At 37.8% G+C, this 19,126-nt stretch overlaps 1 protein-coding gene across 3 annotated transcripts in view; it reads right to left on the bottom strand.

Moving 5' to 3' along the window:
- Nucleotides 1-19,126, bottom strand: part of mad1l1 (mitotic arrest deficient 1 like 1) — a 107,667-nt gene that overhangs the window by 12,731 nt on the left and 75,810 nt on the right. For all 3 annotated transcript variants that reach the window (XM_088419256.1, XM_088419257.1, XM_088419255.1), the window contains 5 exons: nucleotides 18,851-18,907; nucleotides 13,262-13,353; nucleotides 12,297-12,369; nucleotides 6,042-6,261; nucleotides 5,311-5,504 (listed from right to left, as the gene is read on the bottom strand). In XM_088419256.1, the coding sequence (XP_088275382.1) occupies nucleotides 5,311-5,504; nucleotides 6,042-6,261; nucleotides 12,297-12,369; nucleotides 13,262-13,353; nucleotides 18,851-18,907 (636 nt within the window). The remainder of the gene's footprint in view (nucleotides 1-5,310; nucleotides 5,505-6,041; nucleotides 6,262-12,296; nucleotides 12,370-13,261; nucleotides 13,354-18,850; nucleotides 18,908-19,126) is intronic.

Here is a 19,126-nt window from a genome sequence, read left to right as displayed (position 1 = left end):
GCCGCAGGCCGGTTTTGGCCTGTGAGCAGGTTTGATCCTGCCTGCGTAATGATTTTGTAATGTAAAGTCTCAAAATTAGTTGAGGAACTTGAAATGTTTTATGATTAGCACCAATGTTAATTTTTTTATGATAAACTCTTTCCCTCACAAGCGTAGAGTGATCACAATACATGAAAGTGTAAAAGATGACAATTTTGCCTGTAACTAGGTGGTGCTATAATTAATTTGAAAATGTATCATGCAGATGTTTTAAAGCAGTGACAAGTACATTTTCTGGAATGTTTCAGATTTTTCAAAGCTTGCACGTTGGAGTTATTAGGGTGTTTGTCGCTCATGGCGAAGGAAATTTGAAACACATATTTAAGCCCCGCCCCTATCATATGTTTTCCGATCTTCATGAAATTTCGCCCAGTTTTGGCCCTATGTCTGATAATAGAGCATGCTTAATTTAAAGTTGATCGGGTCAACCGTTTAAGAGATATTAGGAGGAGTTTGGTACCTGCAAACATCCAAAAACGGTCCAAAAAGGCACATAAAAACAATTCATAACTAAGGTTCTGTACATCCTAGCATATGGCGCTCTATGTTTTTTTGTAGGTCTTGAGGTCCTACATATGCCTCAAAAATAATCATATCTCAAGGTGAAACGGGCCGTGACCCAGTAGAATTGTTTAACTCTAGGTGGCGCTAAAAATCATTTTTTTAGATTTTATGTATGAAAAAAACAAAATATCAAATTTTACAGCAGGCCCGACGAGTGTGAAAATTTTGGTGACTTTTCGTGCATGTTTAGGGTTAGTTTCTCTTAATTTCTCTTAAACGGTTGACACGATGGACTTCTAATTCGACGTGCTCTATTATCAGACACAGGACCACAACTGGGTGAAATTTCGTGATCGGCCAACATATATGATGGATGCGGGGCTTCAAGATAAACAAAAATATAGCTACATTTTTATTGTTATGTATTTTGTTGAACCTGTCGAAGTAATATCACAATTTTTTTTTCCGACAGCCCTTCAAACACACCTAGTTTCCTCCACCAAATATTGCGATGTTTTGATAATGCCCGTGGCCTATACAGCAGTGCTCTTTAAGATGATTTATCATAACAGTAAATGCTGTTGTAATTTCACTCAGATGATCTAATTTTATCGCAATCTCACACGTTGAACAACAAACTTACACTCCATTGTCGTGCTGGAATCACCTTGTGGCTGGAAATATTATAAAACGATTTTTCCGATTCCATTTACTTAGTTGCGCCCGCTGAACAAACGCTAATGAAAGTTTGACCTTTTCTAAAACATTGTCTTCTACTGTTCACTGCAAATACCGTGACACACTCAGACATTCACCCGTTATAGCTACTTGCAGCTCTAGTTTACGTTTGTTTTCTGTTTTGAATGGATGTGTTCTTAGTTAACGCATTTGAGTTACGTACGAGAAAGAGAGGGAGTGGTGTGGCCGAGCAAGACTGACATTTTATTTTAATAACCTACCCCCTCTGCTGTTCCTCGATATGAAAGCAAAGGGATGGGCCGAAGACCAGAAACCTCTGACCCGGAACACCGCGACAAGGAACTCCCTAGTTCCTGCCCTTTTTTGGTGTGAAAGGGGTTAATGGCTTTTGTATCTAGGGCCAACCCAATTGAATAAACGAGGAGCGGAAAAGATCTGTAACCAGACTGGAAGGAGATCTGAAAAGGTCAGGTTCTTGTCTTCTCTCCTCATGAGAAAAAGAACCTAGTTGTTTTCCTTCCTGTTTGTTATTTATTAAATGTTCTAGGTTGCCTGAATCTAACGCCTATATTCTTTTAAACTCTTGATTTATCTTGGCATTAATCTAACCAGACTTTTCATGTATTCAAGCGGTATTTTTTTCCCATATTTTTAGAAAGTACTTTCCACAAATGATCTTTATTCTTAATTTTTAATAGTCTATTACATTTGACTGACTTATTTGTCTTTTTTCCATTCCCTTTGGATGGATGCATAACGCTACCCCAGCCACTAATGTAGCTTCTATTTTATGTGCCTTATAATACGGTTTTCCCGCTATATGTAAACGGTTTTAAAATAGGCCATTCATTGAAGCTATGCCTTATAGTGCAGAAAATGTGGTACAACAGTGTTATTCAAGTGCCTTGTATTCAACTATTTATTGAAATTACTCTCCTGATTGACAATTTGTTTAAGTTCGGCGGGCCGGATTAAAGACCTTAGTGGGCCGCATATGGCACCTGTGTCGTAGTTTGAGCATGCCTGCTTTAGCCAAACTGAAGATAATAATAACAACAACAACAATAATAAGTACCTTAGATTGAATGTTTTGACTCTTAAAAAAACTATATAAACTGTCTTTGTGATTGAATGAGTTGATAGTCAGCATTTTTTTTCTCAGATAGGTTTTCTCAGATAGGGTGCTGCCGATTTAGTTAGTGCCAGATTTTTACGAGGGCTGGCACTTCATCTCGATAAGATCATCACTAATGCTAAGATAAGAAGAGAGAGGGTTGCGAGTGCACCTGCATCCAATCCACCTGCAACCCCCATCACGAGAGATAATTCCCTGTCGATTTTTATTAACCTCAGAGTGCACATGCGCGCATGCACACAGAATGAGAAAGCCCACATAAATGTGCAGTGGCACACTCGCCTCACACTCTTCTTCTCCACTCACCCCTCCACTCTGCCAGACTACATGCATACAGATGTTCACACACACACCTTCACACATACACACACCTTCAGACACACTTACACACACACAGACACAAACACACATAGCTACCCTCTAAATAAATAAAAGAAATAAATTGGCTAGAGTCATAATTTAAACTCAAAACAAACTTTAACTATTGATTCTAAAAACCTCCAAATTGACCCTTCAAAGCCTTATAGATGCTCCAGTAACTGCTACAAAAGTGCGATGACGCAAATAGTATTGTATTTTCCACACTATAAAGCGCATGGGATTATAAGGTGCCTTATCAGAACCTTCAATAAAGAGCATATTTTCTAAGTGTTTTCATATATAGGGCGCAGTACATTATAAGGTGCATAGAAGCCACAGCAGTGACTGGCATTGCGTTATGCATCCATTAGATGGTGCTGCGCTAAAAGGAATGTCAACAAAACAATCAGATAAATTAGTCAAACGTTTCAATCAGAAATTAAAAATAAAGTTAATTCGTGGAAAGCACCTGAAGAACGTAAAAAAAAAAAAACAAAACCCTCGATTACATGAAAAGACTGTTTAGATCAATGCCAAGAGTTCAAATAATATCATTGTGATTGAATTATCAAACTTTATTTTTAAAATCAAATTGCAACCAAAAACCTTAAAATATATTATTTTTTTGATTTAAAAAGTTTCAGGATTTATTTGATAAAATGACTAAATCTTGATCACATATTTCAAATTCATATGAAAATTTCAAACACGGTGTTATACAGATTTTAATTAATTTGAATTTTAATACTCCTTATCTTCAGCATATTATATAGTGCTGCCTCGTATACGTTTATCTCATTAGCATTTTTGTTTGTGCCAGGTATTTATTTACCTTTGGTATATGTTAGCATATGCAAACGTTTTGCATTGATAAGAACTCATTTGCATCGAATTAATGTTTTGTATTGAAATAAATAGCATTTGATTTAATCAATGTAATTTGTAAGCTATATAATTCTTGCATATGGGACTTATCCGAGTAACTGAGTTATAGCAATATTTAATATTGAAGAGAGATACACAGACAGCCTTTGTTTGATATATTTTCTTTTCTTTACAGTTTTACAATTAAAATTATGGGACCAGAATTGTAAGGCGCACTGTCAGCTTATAAAAAAATTGAAGGCTTTTAGGTGTGCCTTTTAGTGTGAAAAATAAGTAAATAGTTGAAATAACTTTCAACTGACCATTCAGTGGGAAGTCCTCAATCAGAAACCATAGAACAGGGGTGTCAAACATACCTGTGAGAAAATTTTGTAAAGTATAGTAGTACTGTATACTTATATACTGTATTGTATAGTATAGTATAGTATAGTAGTAAATGATCTGAATTTCTTCAATAAATTAAAAACTTGAAATCTTTTATGATAAAAGTGATGTTGTGCTTGTACGATTTGGACTGTAGTATCCCCTTGGGAGAAATTTTGACCCAAATTGGGCTTTTTGATGTTTTTGATGTGTGATATCAATGAAAAAACACGCAGAAAAACATTCGAAGGCTAAGATATTGCATGAATTCTGAAAACATGACGAATTTCAATATGCCACGCCGCCATCCCCTTTGTATGCCTGCAGACGGGAGGTGGAGAGGTACGCCATAAAGGTGTCAAATGTAGACCATGTTGGGCTCATTTATTGCCATTCAAAATTGAAAATATTGTCAATGTTGGACATATTGAAAACCCAATGTTTTAACATTGCATTTCCCCCGATTTTTGCATAAATCTTTTCAACGGCAATTTGCGAGTGGGGGCAATGGAAACTTTTGTGTTAACACCACTAGGTGGCAACAAACCTTTCAGTGACTTCGATGACTTAGCCTGGACTCCCATAATGCAAAAGTCTTCAAAATTAATTGAAATAATATTTACAGTATTCCTATTTTAATTTCATATATATAAATATACAGCATAGTTGCATTTGCTTTAATTTTTCAGGCACCCAGGGATTAAGAAAAGAATAATACATCTGAAGTTGTTGTTTTAGCTATATAAATATATACTGTGATTTTATTTGTCCGGCCAACTTGAGAAAAGATTTTCCTCCATGCGGCCCGCAAACTAAATGAGTTAGACAACTCTGCCGTAGAAACTCATGCTTGCAAAAGCATCAACCGGCAGTGCTTCATTGTACTTCAGACACAATTTGCTCAAAGACAAAAAGACTCTGTGCATACAAATGTGTGTGCAGCTAGTATCGATTTATGCAGGCCAGACTTGAGTCACTGCCCCTGATTGATAACAGAGGCAGTGTCTCAAGTCTGGCGTGCATAAATAAGTACACATACACACACGAACACAAATGCACGCACACACGCACATGTGGACGCATGCACACACACACACACACACACAAGCACACGCACGCGTACACACACACTCCCACAGAAAGAACAAATGAGTGTTGCCGTAGTGTCGTTCTGGCTGCACAACTGAATGGGGCAAAAAGCAATAGGGTGGCCTAATGGTGCATAAATGTTCTTGCGCGCCTCAAGGTCATATTCCTCTCTCTCTCACTCTGTGCATTTGAATAGAAAGCATAGCAAAGAAGATGATTAAGATGGGCCAACCAACCTTTTTGAAGACCAAGCAGTCGTCCACATGCTCTGCGTAGACGGAGGTGAGGCGGTACTGGTTCTCGATGGGGATGTCCAGCTGGTAGCCAGTGAGGATGTAGCAGACGGTGCGAAACTCCTGGATCTTTTGCTTGAACACCTCCTTCAGACGCTGGTTCTTCAGCTCCGACAGCTCGATCTGCTTCAGCAAATCTGTGAGGGAGGAACGTAAAGGAGATTTTTTTTTTTCTTTCCTGCACACCTTTGGAAATAGCACCTGCTTCTGAGTGGGGGCTGATTTGGGGGAAAAGAAAGGGGGGAAAATAGTTCTGTATAATGAGTGGAAGGTCCCTGACCATTTGGGGAGCTATGTAATCTGCTTGCAAGCAAACTTCACGAATTGAGGTTGTAAACCTCATCTTGCTTAAGGAAAAAATAAAAGCTTCTTAAGAACAGTGAAGTCTGAAAAGACATAAGCCTGCGCCTTTAATAAAAGGTTGTTGACTCAGGTTGTGTTCTCTAACTCCAGTCTGTCTTATTGATAACTCTGACAAGGGACGATCGCGCTATTTTTAAAAACATCTGATTTCACAAACACTATCAAGGATTCATGGAGTTGCTGTACTTGTCCATTAAAACTAAACTATTAACCAAAACAGCAGCACCTACTAGCCATGTAAAGCACATATTACAAAAACCTCTATTTGAGTGGTATGAAACATCCCTAAACAAAATTTTCGTGTTTCTCACCCAGGACTTCCTTGGATGGCGGCAGGCTGAGGTTGGCCGAGCTGAGAGCGGCATCCACGTGAGCCGCCTGGCCACCATTCTGCACTTTGCGCACCACATCCCGGAGGTGCTCCACTTCATTCCGAAGGTCCTCGAGCTCCTGCTGCCGCTGCTGCTTGGCCACCGCGGTGGGGTTCATCTTGAAGTTCAGCACGCGGGTCTTTAGGGGATCATAGTCGCCCTGACAAACATAACAGATGGTGACATCTTGGGGAAATAAAACAAAAAACAAACACACACACACAATCCAAGTCCTGATCCAATACATATATCAGTCTGATAACCCGGTTAATAATGAGTACTAAAGTAATTGACTATTTTAGGGAGTACTAAAATGATTATCTTAGTTGTCGTAGTACTAAAATGATTATCTTGTGTATTAAAATACTAAAGCAATCAATTACTTTAGGTCATAAGAAATAAATTAATTAAACAAGTTAACACTGAAGTAAATATTTATTTTATATCATAAAATTATTAAAATAATTGATGGTCTAGGGTATTAAAGTACTAGAGTAATAGATTACTTTGGTTATTGAGAGTACTAAACTTATTTACTATCTAAGGTATTAAAGTACTAGAGAAATTGATTTTTTTTAGATACTAGATACAAGATAAATATTAGAATAATTGATTAGCTTGGGTATTAAATGACTAGTCATTGATTACTTTAGGTCCTAAAAGTACTAAAAACCTCTTGGGTATGAAAGTACTAAAATACTCACTTGCTTCAGGTCATTAAGTATTAAACAAATCGATGATTATAGGTATTAAGAAAGAAATTAATCAATTACTTTGGGCCTTCATTACTTTAGTACCCACATAATATCTTACTAAAGTACCTAAAGAAATTGTTTGAAATTATTGTACAACGTGATTGATTTCTTTAGTACTTCATTCATTCAGTAATACTCATTGTGGGATTCATGGCTGGAATCCTAAAAAAAAAAAAAAAAAATGTCTTCGGGATTGATTGCTACAAGAATTAGTGTCAGAAGTGGGATCCACGGAGTGACAAGCCTCGTCACAACCAAATCAAAGAATTTCACTGTGTTAGCTTGAAAATGGGCCGTGTCCCAAATGTCTGATCCAAAAACTGAGCAGCCCCCTCCACAAACAACAAAAACACAAAGTTAACTCATTAATTAGAGAGCAGAAAGTAAACGATTTTCCTCGTTTCCTCAATCAAAACAAGAAGCAGGCAAGTGAATGTTAACCACGGTCGACTCCTGCCACAGCGGCAGTGGCGTCGGAGCTCGCCATGAGAGAGAATCAAATTAGCTGCAGCTTTGCATGGCCGCCGGCATCCGCAGGATAATATGAGGCAACATAAATAATCGTTTACTCTGCGATGTCAAACGTTTCAAAAACGACAATAAAGCAGAGAACTCAGTGAGAGGAGCATGTCCGCGTGGTCATCATCATCCAAAAATTTTGGATAAGTATTCAGAGCTAGTGAAGATTCAGATTCAGTTTAGGGATATTAAATACCATTTTTTTAGGGCTATCACTAGAGTTTATAACAAAAATATTTGAAAAAAGAAGAAAAAACAAGAAACAAGAAATTTAAAAATAAGAACCAATTTGAAAAAAATTAAATACAAAATAAACAAAATTTTCCTCAGTCAGTGTAGACGATCATGATTTTATTCAAATTTGATCAAATTTGATCAAAAAAGTAGTTTACCTATACAGTGGCGAATAGCTATTGACGCGTGAAATCCACCCGTCTGCCAGAGCACTAATTACTTATCTGTCTTGGGGAGGCGGTCGCAAGAATTAGTCCAAGAGTCTGTCAGCGGACACAACTTGGATGAACATCAAACAAAGTCTCATCAACTTGTAGGATAGCAAGTATTGCTGTCACGCTTGCCTTATTTCGATCTGTTGGCTGACCCTATTAGCCGATATTTTGGGCGTAAAAATCGGACATTGGATTGTTCCTGTTTGCCAGTATTTTGCACAACAATGGTGACCTTGAATTATCTGTAAATCATTGTGAGCGACACAAAGAAAGAACGAATGAAAAAAAGAAAAAGAACGAACAAACTTTTTTTGTTATGGTGCAGTTGTGTTATTTGTGTGTATACGTGTGCGTGTTTGTGTGTGTGTGTGTGTGTATATGTGTGTGTATATATATATATATATATATATATATATATATATATATATATATATATATATATGTAACTCGAATTGCTCGTATAACGGGCAATCCAAATCTATGTTAAATTGGTGAATGCGTGCAACACGTGCAAATACCTTAGGTAAAAACATCATGACTTTATACATATATTAAAAATTAGTAACACAATCTACTGTACAGTTAATTAAATAACAAATATTCAAAGGAAAAATGACATTTACCTTTGGGGCGACGTGACTTGAGCTGGTGGTAAGTGGAGGGGAGCTGAGACGAACCCGCAGAATTTATCATTTTATTTTCTTAAACGAGAACTTTTCTTAAACGAGAACATATCACCGGCGATTTCCTTCTCTTTAATCCATAATAGAAGAAGCCTCTCCATTTTGTTGTTGACCGAAGTCCGTCCCCTGGCAAGGAAAGTCTTGCCCTTAGAAGATTGCCGAGCGGCTACGGCCATACACACTAGCAAGGTTAACTATGCGTGCGCCTCCTTCATATTTCTCCATATATCTCCTGCTTGGTTTCTATTGTCATCATCCTCTTACTTCTTCCTTTACCGCCACTTGCAATTTTAGAAGCCATGTCTAACAGATAAAGTTTGCAAAGTCTTCACAACACACCGACCAGCTGTGCTATCAAGCTAGATGAAGGAGTTCGGCCAATAGCATTTCGGCATATAGCATATCCGCATCTCCGTGACTGTGACCGGGACTGTGACCTGAATCGACCAATAGTATATCAGCGTCTCCGTGACTGAGACCGTGACTGTGACTTTATAAGACCAATCGCATATCAGCGTTTGTGTCATGCGAGAATAGTTAATTTTGTTGACGCAGCAAAGCGAAAACAATAGTGCGGACACACTGACCAGCATGTTGGATTGTTCGTAAGACGAAAGGTTTGTGCGTAAGAGGGGGACAAAAAACGCCGCGGCCAACGTTCGTAAGATGAAAATTTCGTAAAACAGGGAGTTCGTAAACTGGGGGCACACTGTGTGTGTGTATATATATATATATATATATATATATATATATATATATATATATATATGTACAGTGATCCCGGTCTCAGTACTTTTTCCAGGAAAAAGTAAAAATATTTCAAAATAAAAAAATAATTTAAAAAATGCGCAAAAATGGAAAAAAATTGAAAAAAGCAAAAAAGTACATTATACAGTACTGTATACATCAAATAACTAAGTAATCATTAGTTAATAATTAAGAATTATTCAAGCGTTAGAGTGCGTGACGTTTGTTATCGTATTTTGAAATGTATGCTTTTAATTTGTTGGGTCGCGTTGCATTTCCGTCTCCTGTTTTACGTTCTCTGTGCGTCATTTGGCTCGTTACGGTGTTGGCGCAGATAACCAGTCCTGAGAACAAATTCTCAACAACCTAAGTAATATTAGTTATTTAATGAATATACAATAATGTTAATAAGGATAATCTAATGTTAAATAATAGAAAAAAGGAAATAAAATATGCAAAAAATTTTGACTGATTTTCTCTCCTGTTAGAATAATTATTGTTAGAATAATTATAGATATAGTGATTATACATTTGCTACAAAATATTAATGCTCGCAATGAAGAAATGCTTTGCTGTGTCAATGAATAAACACATACTGAAAGATAATAATAAATGAATAAACTGCTGATGTACTGCTAGGTATGTTGATGATACGCTGGGAGAATGAGTGCACTGTTTGTGGGAAAAGAACTGTCTCGTCATTGTTTTCTTTCAAGCAGAAGGAAGGCCGCTCAAGCCTGCCAGTCGGAGCGTTCCCACACCTGTGACTCTTATCGATGTTTTTGCTATGCATTATCAGAATGTTTCGCTACGTATTTTTTCATACATGCATTAGTTTCTCACCCACATGCTCACACATAGAAGGACAAGTACACAAGGTCCCGGCCATAGACTTGCGTTTTTTCCTGCCCCTTGAGGGCCGGGACCTTCATGTAGTTAGGGATCTCTGTAACAAATAAAAGTAAGGGGAGTCGGAGAGATTGGCAGAGCGCAGTAGAATTGTCCTTGGCCGGTTCCTCTTCGCTCCCCTCATGCATGAGTTGGGAAGATTGCCTTGTCTCCTTTTTTGTGTACAATTTCTTACAAATGTCTGACAAATGAACCTGACACCTTCCTTCCGTCCCGACCGGCTGTGCCATCAAGCTAGATGAAGGCGTTCGACCTATTGCATATCGGCATTTCCAAGACTGAAACAGTGACTGTGACATTGTAAGAGCAATAGCATATCAGCGGTACCGTGTTGTGCGTGAGCAGATGATTTCATTGATGTAATGTAGCAAAGGGAAGTCAATTGTACGTACACATTGACTGGCAAAGCATGGTGAAATCATCGTTATAACCGTCACGAATATACACACATATATAAAATTATTGCCATAATCTACTTTGCAATTAATTAAATTAACATGGAAACACAAAGGATAAATGACATTTTCCTCTGGGGCGACGTGACTTGAGCTGAGTGGAGACGGAGGTGAGCAGAGACCAACCCGCAGAATTTATTGATTTATTTTCTTAAACAAGAACTTTTCTCAAACTAAAACATATCACCGGCGATTTCCTTCTCTTTAATCCATAATAGAAAAAGCCTCTCCATTTTGTTGTCGAGCGAGGTCCGTCCCCCGGCAAGGAAAGTCTTGCCCTTAGAAGATTGCCGAGCGGTTACGGCCATACTCACGAGCCATGCGTGCGCCTCCTTCGAATTTTTTTTTTATTATTTCCTGCTTGGTTTCTATTGTCTTCATCCTCTTTATTCTTCCTTTACCGCCACTAGCAATTTTAGAAGCCATGTCTAACAGATAAAGTTTGCAAAGTCTTCACAACACACCGACTAGCTGTGCCATCAAGCTAGATCCATGGAGTGCACAGCGGCACAGATAATGTCAGTTGTGCCCCGGGAAATTATCCCCCTGGTCTGCTGTCTAAATTCACGGCATTGACTGTGCCGCGGACAGCCCCCCGCCCCGGTCCGCTGTATAGATTTACGGCATTGACTGTGCCGCGGACAGCACTCTCAAGGCTTTAAATGTGACGCGGTGATCAAAAGGTTGGTAAACACTGAGCTCGATGAAGGCGTTCGGCCAACCATATCGGCATTTCTGTGATTGACATGACGCCGGCCAATAGTATATCCACATCTCGGTGAGTGAGACCGGGACTGTGACCTTAATCGACCAGTGGCATATCGGCATCCCCGTGACTGACTCCGTGACTGACACCGTGACTGAGACAGTGACTGTGACATTGTAAGAGCAATAGCGTTCAGCGTTGCCGTTACTAGCGTGATCATTTATTTTGTTGATGCAGCAAAGCGAAAATAATTGTACGAACATATTGACTAGCAAGGTTTGTGCGTAAGAGGGGGACAAAAAACGCCGCGGTCCACGCTCGTAAGTCGAAAAGTTCGTAAGAGGGGGAATTCGTAAACCGGGGGCCCACTGTGTATATATATATATATATATATATATATATATATATATATATACACACACACATATATATATACATATATATATATATATATATATATATACATATATATATATATATATATATATATATACATATATATATATATATATATATATACACACACACACATATATATATACATATATATATATATATATATATATATATATATATATACATATATATATATATATATATATATATATATACACACACACACATATATATATATATATATATATATATATATACATATATATATATATATATATATATATATACACACACATATATATATATACACACATATATGCACACACATATATTATATATATAATTTAATTGCTAAATTAAATGTAAATCAACTAATTGGGAAAAATAATTTTGTAATATAAATTAATATTTTTAAATTTTTTTTTTTTTTTTATTATTTCCTGCTTGTACTTGTACTGTTAATACTATTTTAGTAATACTATTCGATGAATCGATGGGATTCCGACCAATAATATACATAGTATGACTGTGTGCTACATACACATACACAGAAAAAATGTGTGTTTTTGTACTTGCCTGCCTCATTTTAAGCATTTCGTTGTGCTCCTCCAAACGCTGCCGCTCCGACTCCAGTTCTTCAATTTTCTGCCTGTAAAATGTTAGCAAAACTTTCATGCTGCGATCACACTGAACGCGATCCAGGCGTAAAAGTGGACATTTTGTACTGTACTAAATAGAGTTCCCGCGACAGGGCACGATGGTGTGTCGGGCGACGCGATGAATGCATATGGAGCGATGAGAGATGCCGTGCGGCGCGTAATTGCGCCTGTCGTGTTAAGTTTAAAAAATTTAACTTCTGTCGTGTGTCGCGTGAGGACAGCCAATCAACTTCAGGAAGGTTCAATGTCTCACACAGGGGGCAGGAATGATTCATGCGGTCACTGGGAGCTATCCAACATGGCTAGCTGAGCTTTCAACACAAAAATCGGAGCCAAGAAAGACCACTCACCTGGCTTGTAGAATGGCGGAAGGGAGAACTTGGGACAACTGGCATGTGCAGCGTTTGCTTCCTTTAACAGCTGTTTAACCATGGTTACGGTGCCAAGATCACAATAGTGCAGCATTGACAGCTAAATATTTAGCACAGCCACTTGATTGCAAAATTGAAACTTTTTTTTTTTTTTTTTTTTTGCAGACGAGCATTGCTGCAAAGGGAGGGAGACACAGTGGAAAAAAGAAGAATACAGGTGCTGTAGGAGAAAATATTGGCTACGCTACATCCCAGAAAAGTGAAAGTTCTCAGCAATGCTCTTCTTTCCGTATCTACTATAAGGTGGACCACAAGCTCCCTCCCTTACCTCCGCTTCCAGCAACAAAAAGTGGCTTCACAAAAGTGATCATATTGACCCCGCAACAAAACGCCTCGTGTAGAGCGTAAACGACGCACGTTGTCCCTTTCGGTGTGCACGTAGCATTAAAATGGTTGGGTCAATGAATGCCAGTTACACAACGCGTGCAGCCAAATGGGCGTAGCCACCCACCTAAGAATGGTGACTTCATCTTTGCCCGCTGAGGAGATGATGTCATCTGTGGAGGCCTGCAGCTTCTTAAGGGATTCCATTTCAAACTGCATCTGGAACACCCAAGACTCGTTTGGTCAAGACTCGTTCAACGTTTGTCAGTGAATGCATCAACTTGAACTTGAATTTGAAGACTGAGGGCACAAAAATCGAACCGCAAAGTAGCAAGGGATCACTGTGTGTGTGTGTGTATATATATATATATATATATATATATATATATATATATATATATATATATGTGTGTGTGTACCATATTTTTCGGACTATAGGCCGCGACTTTTTCTTTATGTTTTGAGCCCTGCGGCTTATCTGTTTTTTTTTTTGTTTGTTTTTTATTTGCTAGCCACCAGCAAGCAAATGTGTGGATCTGTTCGAGGTGTCAATTTATGGAACAACTATCAAAAAGAACTGAAAAAGATGTGAATCAATAGCTGTGCTCAAAAAGAGTTAAAACAATATATTATTATAAAATAATTTGTCTAAATTTAATAAGAGAATGTATAAAATTTTGGGTAAATTTGTGATGTGTAAATTTTATACACAGCACACGGTATATGTGATTTTATTTATGTATTTATGATTATATATGAATTATATAGAATGTGTTATTGTGTTCACTAAAATAAATTATCAAACAAAGGGAGAAAAAAAAAGATGCTATTGAAGTATTGATTTCGAGTTTGAATTGCTATTTAACAAACAGATCCATCCATCCATTTTCTATAAATATGTTGGGACTAAACATGCAGGCATGTTCAGTATTTTAAATAGAGGGTATTGCTGCTGGCAGACAATTCCAAATGAATACGCAAATAAATAAAGAATAATAAATACGTAAAATAAATAACTAAAAACAATTATGAACTTCATATACCATCTTTGTGCGTAACGATCTGATATTATTACCTGCGGCTTAAAGTGCAGTGTGTGTGTGTGTGTGTGTGTATATATATATATATATATATATATATATATATATATATACACACACACACACACACACACACACAGTGGGCCCCCAGTTTACGAACTCCCTGTTTTATGAATTTTTCATCTTACCAACGTGGAACCTAGCGTTTTTTGTCCCCCTCTTACGCACAAACCTTTTGTCTTACGAACAATCCAACATGCCGGTCAGTGTGTCCGCACTATTTTTTTCGCTTTGCTGCATCATCAAAAATAACTATTCTCGCAAGTCACGGAAACGCTGATATGCTATCGGTCTTATAAGATCACAGTCACGGTCTCAGTCACGGAGATGCCGATATGCTATTGGTCGGCGTCATGTCAATCACAGAAATGCCAATATGCTAATGGCCGAACGCCTTCATCTAGCTTGATGGCACAGCTGGTCGGTGTGTTGTGACTTGCAAACTTACTTTGCAAACTTTATCTGTTATACATGGCTTCTAAAATTGCAAGTGAAGGTAAAGGAAGAAGTAAGAGGATGATGACAATAGAAACCAAGCAGGAGATAATAAAAAAATATGAAGGAGGCGCACGCATAGTTAACCTTGCTAGTGATATGGCCGTAACCGCTCTGTAATCTTCTAAGGGCAAGACTTTTCTTGCCAGAGGACGGATCTCGGTCAACAACAAAATGGAGAGGCTTCTTCTACTATGGATTAAAGAGAAGGAAACCACCGGTGATATGTTCTCGTTTGAGAAAAGTTCTCGTTTAAGAAAATAAATAATACATTCTGCGGGTTGGTCTCTGCTCCCCTCCGCCTCCACCCAGCTCAAGTCATGTCGCCCCAAAGGTAAATGCCATTTTTCATTTGTATATTTATGTTATGTAACTGTACAGTAGATTATGTTACTAATTTTTAATATGTGTATAAAGTCGTGAGGTTTTTACCTAGGTTTTTGCACGTGTTGCACGCATTCACTAATTAACTTAGGTTTGGATTGCCCGTCATACGAGCAATTCGAGTTACGATTAAGTTCGTAACACGGGGGCCCACTGTGTGTATATATATATATATATATATATATATATATATACACACACACACACACACACACACACACACACGTATACACACAAATAACACAACTGCACCGTAACAATAAAAAAAAGTTTGTTCGTTCTTTTACTTTTTTTTCATTCGTTCTTTCTTTCTTTGTGTCGCTCATAATGATTTACAGATTAATCAAGGTCACCATTGTTGCGCAAAATACTGGCAAACAGGAACAATCCAATGTCCGATTTTTACGCCCAAAGTATCTGCTAATAGGGTCAGCCAACAGATCAAAATAAGGCAAGCGTGACAGCAATACTTGCTATCCTACAAGTTGATGAGACTTTGATGTTCATCCAAGGTGTGTCCGCCGAGACTTTCTCCGCATGCTCACTTGCCACTTATCGTTTCTACATTTTTTGGCAATTATGCCTCATTTCCATTCACCACCTTTGGCTGACAGCATCTTGGACTAATTCTTGCGACCGCCTCCCCAAGACAGATAAGTAATTAGCGCTCTGGCAGACGGGTGGATTTCACGCGTTAATAGCTATTCGCCGCTGCCTTGACGTCTCCTCGGCAACTAAGGGCCATTAAGACGGAGGATGGAGTGTGCGCATACAGAGACGGTCTAGGTATAAAAAAGTGGCTAGAGGGGTACTTCTCACTAATAGCAAGATTTGCATAAAAAATGAAGCCTGATATCATGTTTGGTATTTACTGACAAAGAGGAAAATTTGTCCGTCCATCCTTTTTTTTTCTCAAGCTGAACATATCCTTAATCGTCATTCAGTTGGTCCATTATACAACAATTGTTACATATGTTTTTGTTATAACTTCGTCTGCACGAGATGGCCATTTTACAAATTTCCGCTGGTTCTTAAAGTCAAAGGTGAGGGGTTGCCCCCCTCTGGTTATTTTGTTAATTTTCTACTACGCTATATGTAGGGCTGAGTAATATGACCCACAAATAAAATCTTGACTTTCTTTCAGGCATTCTGGACGATTATGGTTTTAAACAGTAACAAACCCGAAAAACATTTTCAAAAAAAATCGTGTTAACTTTGTCAAGAAAATAACAATGTAAACTTATTTGAAATCAGTTTAAACATAAACTTAGCATTAAATACTTGTGCAAAAAAAAACAAACAAAAAAACAGGTACTGTACCATAGCAGTAGCACTGAGGGCGCAATAGGCGAGGCGCAAAGTAGCTAGGGATCGCTGTATACCAAAAGACCACAATTGATAAAGAGTCAAATGGAATACCTCTCCGTATTCTCTTACTGGTGCTCTTTTAATTGAATCAGCTGGAGACATAACTTTTACATGATCCTTTCAGTTTTAGTGATATTCCTGAGTGCGAACCAGAATGGACATGGATGGTGGTTTAGTCTGCTCGCTTCTTGTATTATAAATAATGCCGTAACAACCTTAACATAAGCTGTTGTTAGCTGCTGAGAGCCAAATTACGGTACTTTAATTATGAATACAAGAAAATATGAAAAGGGTTCGGAAGATGTAAGATGCAATTTATTACATTTTGTGTGTGTATAGTTTTTACATATTTGCCAAAGTGCTGGTGTATCTTATATAAAGTAACAAAGAAAATACTAGAATCTAAAACCAAAATTAAGGGTGCATCGTGTTTACAGGTGTGTCATATTTATGGAGAATAACGGAATTTTTAGCTTGTGCATAACTTGCTGAAATGGTATAACGTAGTCAGTAACTATTACATGGTAAACCGCCCATCCATCATTCTGCTACATATGAAACATTGATTTCACGCCTTACCATATTTCTCAGAGTACAAATCAACCTCGCTTATAAGTCGACCCCCCATTTTTACTTAATTTGAATTTTGCAAAAACACGGATATAAGTCTACCCCTAACTTTATTGGTTACATAAATCATGGCTGTCCAATTATAACACATAGTGTGTGTTATTGCAAAGACAAAATCACAGTACTTTTAGACACATTTCTTCATCTTATATCGAATAACATATTGTTGTGGCTATGGAGGTGAGGGGGTGGGGCGGAAATGAGACAAGATTGTGAGGCAATGTACGCGTAGATGCAAATGCTAAAACTAATGTTGCAACAGTAAAAGAATTTTAAACTTCAATGCTTTATTTTTTAACACAGCTGAATATTAATTTGTATAACAGCTCCAAAAGCCATAATTAACTCTCTGACACACCAAATAGCTCCTCCCATTTAACCCCAAAACTTTTAGACATCCTCGTTACTCTTCGACTGGTAGTCTTCTTCAGGCGCGCCCAATTTGTTTGAAATGGAGGCCTTCAGAGATGATTTTCAGATCATCTTACTTGGGATGTTCTTTAGTCAAGTGACGACTCTTATGAGATCAGAGCATGGGACGCGCCGCCCCCCCCCCCCCCCCCCCCCCCGCCGAAATCCATGCCAGCTTTTTCAAGCATATGACCAAGGGCTAAAGGAGACAAGTCACTCTGTCTTTTCCTGTTCATATTGCATCAAATTCAGCCAAAAAAAATGATCCACATAGCCTTGAATACAAGCGGAAAATTGGGCGCACTTGACGTAAGTGCATTTTTGTGATGTTCTGTTCTAAAACTGATGCATACAATATCGAATTAAAGGTACCGTATTCTCCAAACTATAAGGTGAAACAAAGAGCCTTAAATTTTCTCAAAAGATGAGTGGAAGCTCCATTTAGTGGATGCATAACGCAAGAGCAGCCACTACTGTAGCGTCTATTCTATGCGTCTTATCACGTGTGCTTTATATACGAAAATATAATTAATATTAAATTATATATTAGATATTTTATAATTCTATTAATAATATTGAAATAAGCCATTCACTGAAGGTGCACCTTATAATCTGGCACGCCTTATATTGTGGAAAATACAGAATATATAAAATAATTTAAAGCCATTTAAATAACAAGATATTACTTATTTTGCATTTGAATTAATGTTATTCAAACAGATATGTGAAAAAAAAAAGATGTTTTGAGTTATGCAGTTAGAAGTGGGCAGCCCTAATATGGGGGTTGAAAATGAGGGGGGAAAAACTCAACTTGCACCCTGAGAAACATGGTAGCTCATTTTTTAGTTGTCGTTTTAAAAAATGACAAATTTATTTGATTAATCGCCCTGCCCTAACTACCGGTATAATAACCTCGAAGGGACCATGCATAAATGTTTATGTCCATATTCTATAAGTGCGAACCTACAAACAAATTCAATCGTTTTTTGGTATGTAGAGCGCAATCCAAACTGAACCGTGAGTTCCCAAATTGGACCCAAACACTGTTGGATGAAGCCATATTTCACGAGGTCCAGCTTTCAACGTTTTTGAGAGAATGCATTAATAAATGGTCCATTTTTAGCATTGTCCTTGATATTTTTAGTCAGCGCTTGAATATAATACTGCCTAACATCAAGCGACTCGCAAGATCAAAGAACGCGAGGAGCCTGACGGCGCTACGGTTCTGATTTACAGCTTGACACTTGTTTATCAAATGCTTCAGCTTTTGATGCGGAGGTCTGAATGAAAAACAGGAAAGGGGCGTGTATGCGTGTATTCTGACTTACAGTCTCGAGCTGCAATTTTAGATTCCCGTTCTCGTCCTGTGCTTTGGTGAGCTGCACCTGAATGCAACAACACAACACAATGTTACAAAGCATCGCAAATGCTAAAAATTAAGAACTTAATTTGTAGTCTGGCATGTTTTGAATTCTTTTCACAGCATATCTTGGGCTGCATTCAAGGAACCAGATCAGGAGGTACAACTTTTTTTTTAAACCCTTATGCCAGGGGCATCAAACTCATTTTTACCCTGTGCTGCATTATAGTCTGTTTCTGTCAGA

The sequence above is a fragment of the Hippichthys cyanospilos genome, chromosome 7 (assembly GCF_059441005.1).
Source record: "Hippichthys cyanospilos isolate Australia breed blue-spotted pipefish chromosome 7, RoL_Hcya_1.0, whole genome shotgun sequence".
Taxonomy (NCBI): domain Eukaryota; kingdom Metazoa; phylum Chordata; class Actinopteri; order Syngnathiformes; family Syngnathidae; genus Hippichthys; species Hippichthys cyanospilos.
Note: the sequence above shows the minus strand (reverse complement) of the source record. Positions and strands in the feature narration are given on the sequence as shown.